This window comes from Manacus candei, unplaced genomic scaffold, assembly GCF_025592945.1.
Source record: "Manacus candei isolate 608988 ecotype Guabito, Panama unplaced genomic scaffold, ASM2559294v1 h1tg000086l, whole genome shotgun sequence".
Classification (NCBI taxonomy): Eukaryota; Metazoa; Chordata; class Aves; order Passeriformes; family Pipridae; genus Manacus; species Manacus candei.
This window is the reverse complement of record NW_026138134.1, coordinates 6,048,013-6,064,688: the sequence shown is the minus strand read 5'-3', so window position 1 is coordinate 6,064,688 and position 16,676 is coordinate 6,048,013. Positions and strand designations below refer to the sequence as shown.

At 52.1% G+C, this 16,676-nt stretch overlaps 1 protein-coding gene across 6 annotated transcripts in view; it reads right to left on the bottom strand.

The window, feature by feature from the left end:
* DIXDC1 (DIX domain containing 1) overlaps positions 1–16,676 on the bottom strand; it is a 31,150-nt gene that overhangs the window by 4,586 nt on the left and 9,888 nt on the right. For 5 of the 6 annotated variants that reach the window (XR_007908450.1, XM_051812195.1, XM_051812197.1 and 2 more), the window contains 13 exons: positions 13,178–13,307; positions 12,610–12,735; positions 11,444–11,693; positions 10,235–10,342; positions 5,634–5,746; positions 5,107–5,255; positions 3,639–3,728; positions 3,490–3,543; positions 3,009–3,059; positions 1,929–2,033; positions 1,379–1,432; positions 756–848; positions 601–672 (listed from right to left, as the gene is read on the bottom strand). Coding sequence is in view for 5 of the 6 variants with exons in the window: in XM_051812195.1 (XP_051668155.1) it covers positions 601–672; positions 756–848; positions 1,379–1,432; positions 1,929–2,033; positions 3,009–3,059; positions 3,490–3,543; positions 3,639–3,728; positions 5,107–5,255; positions 5,634–5,746; positions 10,235–10,342; positions 11,444–11,693; positions 12,610–12,735; positions 13,178–13,307 (1,395 nt within the window). In the remaining variant the exon portion in view is untranslated. Of the gene's footprint in view, positions 1–600; positions 673–755; positions 849–1,378; positions 1,433–1,928; positions 2,034–3,008; positions 3,060–3,489; positions 3,544–3,638; positions 3,729–5,106; positions 5,256–5,633; positions 5,747–7,904; positions 8,118–10,234; positions 10,343–11,443; positions 11,694–12,609; positions 12,736–13,177; positions 13,308–16,676 lie in introns of those variants that run through there. The other variant, XM_051812198.1, reaches the window with a different exon arrangement.

Genomic DNA, 16,676 nt, shown 5'->3' with positions numbered 1-16,676 from the left:
AAAATGAGAGGGCGTGAAAGCTTTCCACATCAGTGACAAAACTCCCACCTTCTCCCAGGTAAACACTCCCTAAGGAATGTTCAGGCAGTCCCACAGGTCAGAGCACAAAACTGGTTCCTCACACAGAGGTGGAAAAAAAGGAGGCAGAGCCTGGAAGGGGCTTGCTGCTGCATCCCAGGGCTCTGCAAGCTCTAGTGAATAGTCAGTGTTCAGGTGGCAGAGACAGGTACCAGGGCTGGCCTGTCCACCAAGACACTTCCAAGTGCTCAATACCAGGCTCAGCAGGAAAAGGAGGAGATCAGCTAAACCCTGGTCTGACCACTTGCCAGTGTCAGAGATGAAGATGGAAGCCAAGAGTCTCCAGTTCCCACTCACCCCTGTGCTCCCCTCACTGTTTCATCCCTTGGGATTTTGACACAAGAAGCTGAGCCAGAGTGCTCAGTGCTGGGAGCTTTGGGACTCTGGGTGTTCTGTGGGGTCTGACTGCCTTGCTCAGGCACTGACAGTGGGACTGCAGAGCCAGGCCACTCTGGGATGAAGGGCAGGATTTCTGTAGGTACCTACAGGGTGCTGGACAAACAGCACCAAGGCTCCCCTTACCTCCTCAGCCTCCCTCTTCATGCAGTGAGCCAGCAGGGCCTCCTTGTGCTCCAGCTCCCGCTCCAAATCCACCTGGGAGGGGAGGAGAGGAGTCAGCACACACACTGAGCCACCCAGGAGAGTGCCAGGGCATCAGTGCAGCCCCCAGTCTGTACCTGTTGGTAGCTGGCCTCGGAGAGCTGCCTGAGCATCTCATCCAGTTTGGTCTGGTGCTGCTGCAGGTGCCGGTCCTTCTGGCACAGCTCCTTCTGCAACACAGGAATCGAGGGAATGGACATGAGCAAAGCTCACAGTCATCTCCCCAGGGCAGGGAATCGTGGCATCTGCATGGGGACTCGCAGTGTGTGTCCTCCTAGTCACAGGTTAGAGCTCAGTGCCAGAGTTTGGGGGTTTTTTTTAAATGTAGGTCAGGTTGTTACTGCCCAGAGTCCCCCCGCCTAAAGACCCACTGCCAAGACCAGAGAAAACAGGTTCCTGAGGGACCAGTGGACAACCAGGTGGCTCAGCCTAACCTGACAGGCTTCTGCACAAGTGGTAGACACTTATCCAGCCATCACAGAAAAAAAAATAAATATGACAATAAAAGCTGTGCTATAAAAACCTGCGGGCAGAACACAGAACATCTGATCCCTCCACCTCATCACAAACACTCAGCCACCACTCCTGGGGATAATGAATAACCTGCAGTGCCACTCCCAGAGGTGACACAACACAAAGTCCCAAAACTGAAGAGCCACCAATGCTGCCCCCAAAGCCTCCAGGGAAGAGGTTCCATTACTTTGTACTCTGCCAGCAGCCGGTTTCTCTCCTCGAGCTTCCTCTGAAGATCAACCTGCAGAAGTGACACACAGGTGTGAGACAGGTATCCCCAGAGTGGTAATCCCTGCCCCCTGTGCTAAAGGGTGACCAAATATCTGCAGAGCTCAAGGGAGCTGGTGTCCAGGGATGGCAACATTTGGGCAGGACAGTCGCTCCCGCGTCCTTCTCTCTCCAGACACTGCCCATGGGCTGCCAAAATGCCACCTGCTCACCCAGGGAGGACAAGGAATAAAGGAGGAATGCAACTGCACTGAAAACATCGGGGAAAGGTCCTCCCTGTTTCAGCTGAAGGTCTTGGAGGACAGGAAGTGGGAGTGAAGGTCAGGAATGTCCAGGCTCCCAGCTGGCCAGAGCACTGTGTGCAGTGTGTGCTCTGCACAGCCCTGTGACTGCTCCTTCACTGTCCCACGACCCCAGCAGCTCTGCTGCAGCCACCAGCTCAGCCCTGTGGCTGCTGGAGCCCTCAGGGCCACCAACCTCCTCCTAAAATAACCCCAGCAGTGACTCACGTTCTGGTTGTGCAGCTCCTCCTTGTCCATGTTTGCTCTCAGCAGCTCCTGCTTTAGCTGCAGGACTGAAGCATCCTGCTGGATCAGCCTCTGCTGGAGGGCATCCTGGGGAGAGAGGTCCTCTGTAGGAAGGTGCAAGGAGGGCAGAGACCCTCCCCTGAGGAGTGAGTGACCCAGGACAGTGGCCACTCGGAGCTGAAGGACAGCAGGAGGTGCACAGACACCACCCTCAGCCCTCCTACCCCAAAGTGATTTCCCTGCCAACATCCTGGCTATTGGGACAGAGGGATTTCTGTGCTTCAGCCTAAACTTCCCACTCCAGCAGTGGCCTGAGCTTGGCTCCCATGGAAGGAAGCAGCTGTGCCTTTGGAGGGTGCTCAGTGCCCTCAGCTCCTGATCCAGCCACACATCTGCAGCATCCAGAGGGCACAGAGAGGCCAATGTCAGCCCAGGACACAAGGACACTTAAGCTCTCAGTGTGACCCAGTTGTGCAGTGAAATCCTCTCTGGAGAGGCCAAAGTCAGGACTAATTCTGCACCTTTCACTCAGGGCCTGGGAGCTCCACCTTGGACAGCTACTGCTGTTTGCTCCCTCCCAGGGAGCCTGACAGGCAGCTCTAAAAATACCTCTGGCTCAGGAGTAGATTATCAGTGTTCACAACTCCAGAGGGAGGAACTGCACAGTTTCTGAGGAGGGCAAGGATTTCCCCAGGCTCTTTTTCCTCTGCTGTCAAGAATGAGTTCACTGGGGCAGTGCTGCTGTGGGCACCCCAAGACAGCAGGGGAAAAAGAGAGCCAAGAAAAGCAAGCAGGACTCATATTTTGTTTAGGAGAAATAGAAAAAAAAAGAGTGGAAATTTGACCACAGTCCTACAGACAGAATAGAAACCAGGAAACCCAACTCCTTGTACCTGCCTTGGGCCAGAAACAAACCACAGGATCCCCCACTTCCAAGCCCCCCCAACACACCTCCCTCCACACTGAGGCTCCTCAGAAGTGGATGGTTCCTCTGGTCCCACTCATGGGCTGCAGCAGACTCTAAAGCTCTGCTATTTATATTTAAAGTGTCCCTTTCCTCACCTTTATCCCCTGGAGGTTTCGAGCTTCTTGTTTGTATTTCAGCAGCTCCTTCTGCAAAATGCAACACAATTTGATTAAAGGGCATCTTGTCACCCCCTCAAGAGCCAACCAAAGCCAGTGTTCCCTGTCTCCAGACACATGGTGCAGGAAAAAAAATAAAGCACATCCCACCTTTTCCCACAGATCCAAGAGCAGTTTCAGTGAGTTACAAACATGGCAAATAGCTGAGCAGCTCCCTTAACCCCTGCTATTAAAGTTCTGAGAAAAAAAACCCAATTGCCTAGTCCCCCAAACCTGTCCTTCAGGGCCACATCAGATCCTTCTCCCAGCATCAGACAGGGTCCCAGAGCTCTAACATAATATATCCCCCATATCATCCATCAGGTTGTCCCCCCCCCAAAAAAAAAATTAAATAAAAATCAAACAGCAAAGATCTCTTGGCCCAAAACCTCTCTGCCCCTCCACCTGCTGTCCCTCTAACCTTTAGGTCTTGATTTTCTTCCACACTCTGGTCCAGGCGACTTCGGATTATGATCTGGATGCAAAATATCACCATTATTGTTGTGCAACCCCTGCCTGGGGCAGGACAGAGCAGCAGGCAGGGAGGTTTGGGTGCAGAAACGTGCTCACCAGCTGCTCTTCAGGGCAGGCTCCACGTTCACAGAGCTCAAAGGACCCTTCCTGCTCGTCCTCAGGTAAAGACCCGTTGAGCAACAAAGCCTGGGAAAATAAAGGGGGGGAAAAAATCTCCTCTTCAGAGGTTTCAAAGGAAAAAGTGATTGAGCTGCAGCTCTGGTCAACAGTCATTGCTATCAGCCTCTAAACAGCTTCATTTTCCACTTCTGCTGACTTGTTCCTCTCAGAAACGAGTACATTTTTTTGGGGAATGAATAAGAAGATTCATCCCCTGAAAAAGCTCTCCCAGAGGTCTGTCAGCCAATTCTCTTCCCCACAGAAAGACACCAAACAAGGACAACTCAGATTTTCGGGGGCCTGTCTCAGTTTCAGCACCTTATAGGGAGTCCACACATCAGATCCCCAGTACTTCAGTCAAACTCCCTCAAACTGGAGGCTCTTAAGTGGTGAGTAAGAGGAGGAGAATCGATTAATCAAACCCAATTTCTTGGCTGGCAACATCAGCTGCCTCTCCCTGCTCCCGGGGGGTGAAGGGGCAGCAGTGCCAGCTGCTCACCCTCCCTGCTGGAACACCCAGGGCATGCCAGTCCCTCCAGTGCCTCCTCTCCCTGCTCCCAGTGGGCACAGAATGCAACCAGATTTTACCAGGGAACCAGGGATTTTTTTTTTTATTTTCTTTTTTTTTTGGGGAGTTCTTTTGTGTCCTGCCCATTGTCCCCAAGGAAAGTGCCCGCCCAGCTGCCTGTGCTTCTCACACAGGCTCTGCTTTGTTTACTGGCACATAAATATTTACAATCCAGAGCCACTGTGGTTCCCAGCACAAACAGAAAGGGATATTCCTGGGAGAGTTCAGTGTCTTTACCATATGGATCAGGGGCTCAGAGTCAAACACACTGGGCTGAGGGTCAGGGAGGGACTGCAAAAGGTCCCACAGACAAATAGTTGTGGGGAGAATGTGCCAAATATGATAGTGCAGCCTCGTTCATGGGGAGACTGATGCGAGACTGTGACCCCTGATCAGCCCTGGGACTCTTGATTGATCTCCTGCCATCCCTTGTCTCCCTGCATTACTTCTGATCACAAATCACAGGGCACAGCCCCTCTCTCTCGGGCTCTAACAAAGCCCCCAGCACGTGGGAAAACACTGGGGCATCCTCACCCCCCTGCCCAGCAACAGGAGCAGTGACAGCACACCCAGGGCCAGCACAGCCCACGGGACAGGGGCAAGCCAGGGAACCAACCAAGAGCCAGGCACAGCCAAACACAGGCTCTGCTTTACATTCCCTGCAGTGCTTCCACTCTAACCTGCACTCAGTGCCCTCTGCCCTCCCCCAGTCCACCTCAATTACTATTAATTAAGGTCACCAATTTTCAGTCTTCACAGCAATATAACCTTCCCCTCTGCACACCCTTCCCTCTCCCTCCTTGGCAGGGAACTCTGGCTGGGAAGAAAATCTATTACCTGCAAGCCTGAAATCATCTTTTTTGCTTCCTCCATCTCCTTTTCCAAGTGGTCCTGTTGCTCCAAAAGCTGTTCCTCCCATGAGTTCTCCAAGCATGACCCAGAGTTCCCTGCTTGCCACTCAGGCTGGAAATGGGAATCAGTCTCCTCTGGAAGAGAGAGCAGCTGGATGTGGTCACAGCAGACAGGGGAGCCCAGGAGAGACCTGCACCCCACACTGACACCAAAGGGAGTTGCTACAGGTGTCTGATCTCCAGGATTTATGCCTCATTCTTACTGCAAAGTAAACTTTGCTGCACACACACATATCCCAGGTAAGCCTGCATCTGATCCCTGGAGATTTCCAAGCACAGGACAGGGGAACAACGTGAGACAGAAAAGCACCTGTGGGGTTTGCAGAACACCCCGGTGTCAGTGGGTGCACCAACCCACTGAAGGCAACCCCAAACCATTTCAGTCCCTGGGGAACTTTCCAGCAAGTTTATATCACACAAACAAGCCCCAGTAAAGCTTTATCTGCGAGGTACCTGTTTTAGTTTCTGTTTCTTCAGTCTGGAGGATCACAAGCCTTTCCTTCTCCTCCGATGGGGCCACAGTGGATTCACTCTTTGCACTGTGGACAGGGCTGGGTGATGTGAGACTGCAGGGGAAAGAAGGAACAGCTGCTTTGGTGCTGATCAGCATCACCCTCATCTAACACCATTACCTGCATCCTGGAGAGGCCTTTCACAAACCAAACTGGGCATGTAACTATTTTTTTTCCTGCCAGTGCCACGACAAGTCAAACTGACAACCACAAACCTCGTTTTCCTTAACAGAATGTGAGTTCCAGGCTGACACCAGAGAATTCAGACACTCACTCAGAAATGAATTTACTGCCAGCCTTATGCTCACACCACAGGCTGAACAAAAAGCCACCCTGGTTCACTTCATCTCTAGCTCCAGGTTCCAGAAGCATCACTTCAACTTGAAATCCCAAGGGCAAAATATTTTTCAGAGTCAGAGCCCACTCGCTCGTGTTCTTAGATTAAAACTGCTTGAAAGTACCCACATATTTTCACTGGAGCCATCTCAGCTGACTGGGAGGGTCAAGCAATCTGGTTTGTTGGGGGTTTTTTCCAGAAATTCTTCCCAAATGCATCACCCAGACAACACCAAAAGGTGGCTGAAGCTCAGTGACCCTTTCAATGTACCTCGAAAGTCGCAGGAATTAATCCTTGCAAGCGTGAGCAGGAGTTAATTTTTCATTCTCCCCAACACAGAAACAAAAGGGCAGAGAACAAAAAAAAAAAGAAAACACTGTGGAAATGATATAATAGGTTTTAGAAAAAATAAGAGGCTTCAGCAGCTCGCTGTCTGCAGCTTCCCAGCACTGCTGCTGCGTGTCCCCCCAGCTCCCACGGGAGGGGAAAAGCCCTGCAATAGAGATGGAAATGACTTGCTGCTCCTGCCTGCCCCACTCCCACGGCCAGGGGAGCCTCCTCCTCATTTATATGACAGACCTGCAGCCTGGTTTTCAGGGGCCAGACTCGCCCCACATTAAAGGGAAGAGAAATGCAAGCAAAAGAATAACTCTCTTTTCCCAGAAATCTCTAAGGGCTGCACTGCCTGTCCTTTCAGGTGTGTGCAGGACTGTTAAAGGGGTCCAGGGCACCTGGCTTTGCTCAGGGATTTACCTCCAGGAATTTAAACTCCATCCCAGCAGTCCCTCATCAGGCATATTTTCTTATACAACATCTATACCCAGCTCCCTGCTCCTTACTGAACAGGGGCACAGTGTAAAATTATGGGGTTTAAATTGTGGTTTTTATCTTGTTTAGAAGCCCAGGCAGTTCTGGGGGGTTTGCATTATGTAATAACGAGGCTGGGAGGAAAGGATGGAACATTCCCAGAGCACAGGTGCAGGCAGGAAGCCCAGCTGATCCAACAGGGCCAGGAACTCCAGGTGGGATTTTTACCTCCTTCTAGGAACAGATCTCAATATTCCCCCTGCAGTATTCCCAGCTGGTGCTCCGTGCCCTCAGCCTGATAAGGCTCTGCTGGTTCTCAGCCATGCAAAAGATGAAAGGATGAGCTGCCCCAGAAAAACACCCCCAGCAACTGTTGGGGGAGAAGGTGGTGAAATGGGTGGGAGAGGGCAGGGACCAGAGGATGAAAACCGAGGGGATGTGAGCCTGGAAATAACATTCTCCTCTTCCAAATCTGCCTCTCTTGGCAGTGGATCCACATTCCAAAGCCAATATAAGGGATCCCAGGTGGGTTAAGCAGCCCCTACAGGTCTGCACATCATAGGCAGTTCTACATTCCCACGTCCACAGACCCTTTCCAGGCAGTTTTCCTGTTTTAAAGGGCCAGTGGGCTCACAGGGCATCAATAACCCCCCAAACATGCCAAGCAGTGACAGAACCAGCAGCAGACGAAGCAGCAGCACTGGTCAGGCTGCCTCATACCTTATCAAGTTAATTCTGGGAACACACAGGTTTTGTGTCAGTCAAACCCAGCAAAGTACAAAACACCCACAGCTGTGATTTGTTCTTTAAAGCACACAACAATTCACGCCAGAGCAAGCAGAAATAAGCGCTGGGAAATTAAAGCTGTTCAAGACACATTCACGATGCAAGCTGTTCCACTTTATTCCTTTCACCACTTGGCTCCTTAACCCACATCCCTTCTCCCCCGAGCCCCAGAGTTGCCAGTGCCTGCACAGTCGAGGCTCGGGGGCACCAGCCCTGAGTTCTCACGTTTTAATAAACACCCCATCCCTGCTGTTCGAAACGACAATGGCAACAATCGCTCACCATTTGACCTGCTTCCCTCCCATGATCCCACTTTAACCTCTCGCCTCACAGAATCCGTTTCCCTGGGAGCCTCGGGATTCTGGATGCGGGCAATGCCTTGTCCCTTCGCATGCTCAGGGATCCAGCGTGGGGAGGGAGGACGCCGGCTCCTGTCAAAACTACTGGAGGAAGATTTGCAAGCCAGATTGCTGGAAAATTTCGCAGCAGAAACAAAAAAAAAAAAAAAAGGAAAAAAAAAAGGGAAAAAAAGGAAAAAAAATAATAAAAAAAATAAAACCAGCCCCTCGGGGTCTCCGCAGGAACGGCAGATCCACAGCCCCCACAAGCGGGTGCGATTCCGGAGTCAGGGGATTCTGCAGCCCGGGTTTCGCTCCTGCTGCTCCTCCTGCCGGGTTGTTATTCTCCCTCGCTGCTGCATTTTGGGCGGCCGCGCACACACCCGGCTGTTCTCAGCCCCGGGGGCTGCCGCGGGTGCTCCTCAGCCCATCCCGCCCTGCTCAGCCCCCGAGCATCCCCCGAGCATCCCCCGCGCTCCGGGGACCGGCCGCGGGAAGGGGCTCCTGCCCCCGGGCTGCTCCCGGCCCCGGGCTGGGCGGGCGGCTCTTCCCAGCCCTAGGCGAGGCTTCCTCTTCCTCGCCGCCTCAGCTCCTCTCCCTCCCGCTGTCACACGGGCTGTGCGAGGCTCAGCCTTTCTCCGAGCCCGGCTCGGGGTGGGGGAGGGAATGCCGGTGGGAAGGGGAGGGGAAAGGGAGGTGGATGGGTGAGGGGCTCGGCAGCCTGGGAATCATCTGATTTTGGCAAATTTTCCATGAATCATTCCGATTGCCTTCGCTTATTGGAGGGTTTGTCTCTGGGAATTCTGTTATTGAGGCTGTGAGGTCTCGGAGTGAGGAGTTAATGCAGGAAGAAGCTGCCCTGGGATCAGATGGAGGGGGGGTGGCTGCACTTAATAATCACATCTCTCACTAATCAAAAACCATGTTGATTCCCTCAGTCAGTTCTCATAACTAAACTGGAGCATTTCTCCCTGGAAGGGAACAGAAAGCATCTTGTTTTCATCATGCAGACACTGGTGTCAGCAAAGACACCCCCAGGAGCTGGAGGGAACACTGCTCCCACTTTTGGGCAAGCACCGAGCACTTCTGCAAAGATTCCCACTGTATCCTGTCTTATCAGCAGTAATATCACCCCTGCCTTACGGGCAGAGAATTCATGACATGATGGGGGGTAAATAAAACACCATGATTTAGGATGTGCAGAGAAATCCTCGCTCACCGCCAAAACCCAACCCCACGTGAGCCAACATTGCCTGGCAGTGCCTGGGGGGTGGAAGAGCAGATAAAATCCTCCAGCCCCTCACACTGAAGGATGCTCAGGGAGCACCAGGAGTCACCCACTGCCCCACTGAGATCCCAGGTCGAGAGGCAGTGCCAAGGTCTGTGACATTGGCCATGAAATCCTCTCGCCAGGAGCGGAGCTTTTGCGTCTCCCCTGGAACAACAGCCTCAAAAGCACACTGCTGACATCATGTGGAGGCACTGGGCCAGTACTGGCTCACTGGGAGCCCCACGCTCCTCCAAATGGCTATTTATAAACACGCCCTCAGTGATACACAACAGATTCAGGGGAGAAACACAAACTCTTGTCGTTTTCTCCTCCCCTGGGCCAAGCGACCTGATAACACAGAGAATTATTTCTACCGTGGAGCATAAAAATGGGCCTGGAAAACCCTGCCTGCTGAGAAACCCTCTGTGGCAGTCTGTCCTTGGAAAATGAACCCGTCAGTCCCACACAAGTCAGAGGGGGATAGCTGAGGCACCCAGGGAAAAGGCAGGAGAAGGAGACAGCAAAGCAGAGCTGAGGGTTCCACTGGGGACAGGAAACTGAGAACCAAAGAGCTGCAGCTCTGCCCTCACAGCTGCTCCAGATGGGATTAAATGGAGCAAAGCACCATATCCAGAGGGAGATCCAACATGTTCAGTAACACAGCTCTTTGTCTTAATGTAGTTTCTTGTTCTCTGGGGGAAAAGGTCTCTCCTTGGCTCTGGAGCTGGATCAGCTCCCCCATGGGAGCAGTTTTTCTTCGAAAGCTGTTTCAGCTCTCCCACATCCTCTCTCTCTCCTGTCCCCATGAAAACAGTGGCAGCAGAACCACTTCATGAGGATGAAGCCTCAGGTTGGCTCCTGAGGCTTCATCCTCCAGATTAGGCAGACACTATGTTCTGGGAATGCCCTTTTCCATCAGAAATACCCAGATTATGGTGGTAAGGAACCAGCACTTTCGGGAATGTCACACAAAGGGCACATGTTGGCAATAAAAAATCCCTTACCTGGAGGAGTGGGACTCCAATGGCACGTTCTGCTGCCCCTCATACTGCTGCACCAGTGCCCGGACACTCCAGTAGGGATTTTCAATCTCCTCATCCATGCTGCTGTTTCTGGAGATAACCACACAGTGAGGGAAGCCTCATGTAATAGGAGCAGAAATTCTTCTTGTCTCCAAGAAAAGCTAATGAGAGGAAGGTGAGAAGGAGGGGACAGCCAGAAAAAACACCAATTCTCCTGTCAGGGATCCCCATCCCATCTTCTTGGTGTGAGGGAAACACAGGCAAATGAGCACTGCCCTTTTAAACTCACCCCTAATTCTGTGACTAGAAAACTACACAACCTCTAGGAAGGCAAGGAGAAAAACAATTTGCAGACAGCACAAGGACTGGCTTTGCTGAAGAACTCCTGGTCCAAGGCCTTTGCAAGAGAAACCTTTAACATTTAGTTTTTCAGCAAAATATCCCGTTTCAACCTCACTTCCAAACTGCTTCATGGGTACTCCCTTGAGCCAGTATCATGTGGGCAAGTGACCTTCAGCTGAGTAAACTGAACCCTCAACAGCCCATCTGGCTTCCAGTTAAATGTCACTGCTATTATTATTATTATTATAATCTACAACAGCACCTTTTGCAGGTGTTAAATGTGCTTTTCAGGACTGCACATTCCCTGTGCAGGTGGATCATCTCCCTCCAGCATCACCAGAGCTCAGCACACAACCCCCTGAGTCCACCTGGAGCAGTGGGATGGACAGCAATGGAGGAGCCAGGACGGGCTTGTGCAGAGTTCTCAGTGCCTCAGTTTTGGAAGCAGCTGCTCCCAGATCCCTGAGCAGTACCTGGAGCTAAGACCTGAGAATATGAGAACATCTCCAAAGAGACAGCTCCAAGGGCACTGTGCTCAGCAGGAAGACGAGGCAGCACAGTTCCCTCTGCCTTGGCCATAACTCGCTGTTCTCTTCTGGTGAGATAGCAAGCCCTCCAGCTGTTGTTTTGCTGTAAAACCCGAGAAGAGCCCGGCATTCCTGCCGAGTGTCCCGAGGCAGCCTGGCCAGGTCGGTGCTTTGCCAGGGCACCCTTTGGGCGGGAGGGAGCAGTGCCTGCCTTGCAGCAGGAGCTGGCAGGATGAAGGTGCACTGATTTCAGAGGGAACCGTGTCCCCTGTGTCCATCCCCAGCAGGAGCAGCCCCTTACAGGTGCCTGTCAGCCCCTTACCGGTGCCTGTGGCGGAACACGTCCCGGCCGGAGTGCAGCACGTCCTGCCGGACCTCGGCCAGGGCAGCCACAGCCCCCTGGGCCATGGCAGCGGCAGAGCGGGGCCTGTGGCTGCCCGGGGGCACTGCCCAGCCCTTCCCCACCGGGCCAGCCCCGCTGGCACCCACGGCCCTCCCAGAGCCTGGCTTGAAGTGGGCAGCCAGGGCCAGGATCAGCCTCATGGTGGACTTCAAGTTCCCGTCGACGATGTCTGTAAAAGGCAAGCGAAGCCAAGGTGAGGGTCACGAGGTGACCCCCAAAACGAGCACTGAACCCTACAGGGCTGTGCCAGGCTGTGCTCAGCCCTGCAGACTGCCTGTGCCACCCACCCACCGCAGGTTTAATGCTTTGAGCCCTCCCTGCGTGGCCATTCCCAGCTAATGATGCAGCACATAATTACTGAGTGCTCGCTGGGAAAGCACAGCACCCACTGCAGCCTGACCACTGTCCCAGAACACAGAATTTCCTTTCTTTAAACCACACAGGACCAAAGAACAGCAACGTGCTTCCTCAGTGCTGGCATCCTGTACCACAAACATTGGCAGCACCTTGCAAATGTTAATTAGCCAGCTTTAATAACACCACACCGGGCACTCCCCCAGCCCCTAAACCAGCTCAGACACACTGATCTCATGGCAAACCTCAGCCACTCTTTCAGACTAAGGTTTTCCAAAACAGTGCAGTCAACTGAGGCACACAAAGTCCTGACTAAACCGTGCCACAGCCATGTGACTGTGCATTGGGTCTCCTCCTTATTTACAGGCTGTGCAGAGCAGTGCCCTGGGCTGCCAGTGAACCAGAAATATGTTCCCATGTCTTGTTTCACAGTAGCAGGTTTATATGTCCTTTCAGTGAAAGATTCCGGGTCTGTATTCCTCATTACACAATATCTGAGCTTCTGAGTGCTCAGTAGCAGGAGAAAAGGCACTCTTTTTCTTTTTTTTCAGTGCACTGTGCTGCTACCACTGTCCTTCAACCCAAACCCTCTACTGAACCACAGGAGATAAAACCCCAAAACTCCCCCACAAACTAATACATTAATCTACTAACACATGATCAGTTTGATATAAAACAAGGAACAGGCTTTCAGCAGCTAAACCCCTCTGTGCCCCCCCAGGGCCGGGTACCTTTAGCTGATGTCTGGTGCATGCGGATCTTCTTGGATGCCACAAACTGTAAGACTTTCTCCACATTTTCCCTCATCTCCTGCTGGCTGGTGGGGTTGGCCTCGATGCCACTGAGCTTCTCACCAGCTACAGGAGGGAAAAAGCTTTTTCAGAGGGGAACTGAAGTGCTTGGTACCATCAAAGGAGCTGCTGGAGGTGCAGGGACTGATCTGACCTCTTGTCTGGGCACTGCAGGAGGCACACGTGGCTTCTTGTCCTGCTTACACAGTACCCAGCACCAGGGACAATGGGGTTGGGGACTGTACTGGGTTTATTTTAAGGTGCCAGCCTTGTGGGAGTCCATATAGCCCCTGAGAGGTCTTAGCACATCTGTTGTAACTGCCCCTAAAACATAAGGACTCGGATGGGATTGCATTTATGATCTGGGTGATTGCTTCCTTTGGCAGTCCCTCCCCCCAGCCCCTCAAGCTGTGACCCCATCAGTAACATCTGCCAGAGCCCAGGCAGCCCCTGCCACGCCAGAGCCAGGACTGCAGGAGGAAAAACAGTGCCAGATGTCATCACTGACCTACAATCTCAATGAGCAGAGCCAGAGTGACTCCATCCCGCAGATCCTGTCTCAGGTCCTGGACTGGCTTCACCGTTGGCTTCTTCTTCAGCTGGGAATTCACCCAGGCCACGTATGCCTGGAGCTGTTGCTGAAAATAGGAAACAAAACATCTGCAGGGGAAGTCACACAGCCCTCAGTCTTCCCTTTCATCTCCACGGATCTCAGTCCTGTGCCCTGGAGGACAAACACCAAAGGTCTCTGCTGGGCTCTGAGTGACACCTCTGCGTGCTGTGGGGCAGCTCACCCCACACCAGGACAGGGAGAACAAGCAGAGGACTGCTGAGCTGAGAGAAGAGCTTGTTATTTCATTTGATTATATTACATTTGATTTGCCAAACCAGTGCTGTCATCCCCTCCTTCCTGGTGCCCCGGTTCGTTCACTCGCAGCACTCGCTGTCCCATCCAGGCTGTTTTCATCCACTACCAGGGAAGCAGAAAACCCACAGTGCAGAAGCAAGGAACCCTGTGTTATTCCCCACTGAACTCTGCCAGGACAACCAGGACAGATCTCCTGGAAGGGACAGCAGCCTCCCTCCACAGCACTGCCAGGAGGCTGCCCTGGATGCCCATTCCCGTGGCTCCGTGTGTCGCCAGGAGGGAGAGGCCAGGGAAGCAAACTCAGGTTTCTGGTCAGCACAAAACCCCATCTGGCACAACTGACCACGAGGCAAAGAGCAAATTCAAGCGACCTTTCCCTTTCCAGCCCACCCTCTGTAACCCTCCCCTGGCGAGCAGGGCTGCTGGTGACACCCAAATCCCTTTGGGCAGGGCTGGAGTGGGACCCGGAGGGTAAACAAACTGATCCATTGATGGGATTACCTCTCTTTTCACTCAGCTTCCCATTATTGTGCCCATGCAGCAGGTTTTAAGCCCCCATTCCACGTTATCTCAGCAATGTCAGAGTTTATGCTTTTACAGCCCATCAGAGTCACAATCTGGTCACGGCATCACTCTTAATTATCCTGACAGAGGAAATCCACCTTTAATCCCACATGGCTCGCTCTGCTGGCTCAGAAAGGTGCCTGGCCCTGTGTCCAGTCACTTCTGCTCACTCAGCAGGGCTGGAGAACTGGAAGAGGACATGGGCTGGGGGGCAGCCTGATGGCTTTGGGGAAGGAGGAAGCAGAGGTGGCAGCTCTGGTGCAGGTTTGCTGGAGCAGACCTGGCCTGCCACGGGCACGGGCTCTGCTCTGGTTGTAGTGGACACAATTCCAGGCAGGTTTGCCTGCCCAGTTCCAGAGGTCTTTGTTTTCTGCTTTTCCAAACCATTTTCCAACCTGGTACTAATTCCACAAGGACATAGCCCCTCAGAGCCTACAGAAAACCTGCAGGTTTTGCAGGGTTCTTTATGGCTCAGACACTTCTGCCTCATTTAAAGGAAAAAAAAGACCCTTTCACTGGGGAGTTTGTTTTCTGTTCCTTTTCTCAGAGCATTCTTCGTGCATTCATAAGGAAGCATTTTTGGCAAGCTTTTAGTGTCTGTCTCTTAAAAGCATGAAGAGGTTGTCATTGTTATTATTAGAAAAAAGTCATTCCTAAATCCCAGGGCATTTATATTTTAAACTCTGAGTATTAAAAGGAGGCTTTTGAGGCGATGGAATACGAAAGTCACCAGCCCAAAGTAATTTCATACCAGTGACTGCTGGAACTCTGCAGACTTACACTTCATTAACAGTCTGACTCCGTTGTTTGGTTGGTTGGTTTTGGGATTTTTCCACTAAAGCATAAGATTTTCCTGCAGAAGTTCAGACAGTTGGACTGATCAGCATTTCCTAATTTTTGCATCCAAAGCCTAGAAGCTCTGATGACTTTAGCAAGAGACTTGGATTGCTGCAGAGCTAAAAAATCCAGGCAGCAAGCTGCCACTCCTGGCAGCTGAGGGGAGCACGTGACTGAACTTCCCCAGAAAATGAGAGACATAAAAGTTTAGTGACCTAAAAATGGCAAAGTGCTGTTGAAAGCACGAAGGGACAAAGCCCCCCCAGCTGCTCAGCAGAAACACCAGTGGCAGTTTTTAAGCTGGAAAGTCAAAAATGCTTTGCTTCACCATCCTCTGTGGTTCCCCATGAGCTGGGGAGTGACTCCATGGGCCAAACCTTCAGCCCTACACCTTTAATACAAGCACAAGGCCTTGATCATCAGCCACAGGTTCAGCTCAAGGAGTCAGAGCCCTAAGAAAAAAAAAAAAAAAAAAAAAAAGACTTGTTTCACACCCTCAGAGTTCCATTTGTTTCAAAAACTACCACCAGGGCAATGTGCTCTGCTGCTGGGATGGATCATCCCTGCCATCTGGGCTGGAAAGCACTCCAGGTACCCCCTTCCAGCACAGAGAAAACCAAGATTTTTTCTAGGATGTGTCCTGCCATGAGAACAGCAGCTCTGCACAGCCTGTTCCACCCCACAAAAAACCCCCTGAGCCTGCCCTTGTCCACAGAAACCCCCCAAACCCACACACTCCATCCCCAGCTGGGGCTGCAGCTCAGGTGCAACACGTGGCTCACAAAGGTCTCAGCTCCTTTCAGTCAACAAGACTCCAAGGAGGACAAAAAAAAAAAAGGTTGGGAACAAACAAGGAGGTGGATAACACACCCCAAAAGTGTCCCTCCTTTCCTGGGCCAAGGCTGTGCCCACTTCTCCCTGCACTCTGGTGGGAGCTCCTGCTCAGTCAGATCCCACACTTGCCAGGGCTCACACTGCTCTGCTCCTCACTGGCATTTCCCTCAAAACCAGAATCTTCCAGAGGAGAAACAGCCTTGTGTAAAGTTTACTATACAGAACACACATTATTAGGATTATGGGGGAGTTAACCTTAATCCTGTTTACATTAACAGAGCTTTGTGTTCCAAAAAAAGCCACGTTTACCTGTACCTTGCCATGGGAAGAGCAGCTCCCTTACCTGGAGGAATTCAGAGCCCAGGCTGCTGCAGCTTCCAGGCAGGTCATCGTGGGGTGTTTTATCCAAGTCATCCTGGAAGGCTTTGGAGGGCAGAGGGAGATTTTTAAAGCAAGGTTTTAGGGACTACCTGAACTCCCCAGCGTAGTTCCAGTGGCAAATCACAGGGCAGTATTTCAGCAGGGACATCTCAGAGTAGGATTTTACTTTGGATCTCTTTTGCTCAGCACTGAACCCTGAAGTGGTTCAGCCCTCCTGGCTGCAGGAACACAGCTCTGGAGGTCAGGAGCAAATATCTCTCTGCTCCCAGCTCACAGCCAGTGAGAGCAGGAGGAAAATGCCCTTTTATTTTTTTTTCCTCAGCAGCTGTGAACCCTTCCTGATAATCACAATTAAGTGCCATTATCTGGAACCCGCCACAGGTGGGAGAAAAGCAGCAGCTCTGCTGCAAATCTGCCAGTTTGTGGGTGTCCCTGCTGCTCTCTTTGACCTGTGCATTCCCCACCTGCTGCTCAGGGCTCCTGTTTCTCCCTCTCAACCCTCAATGAGTCCAGGAAACAGAGG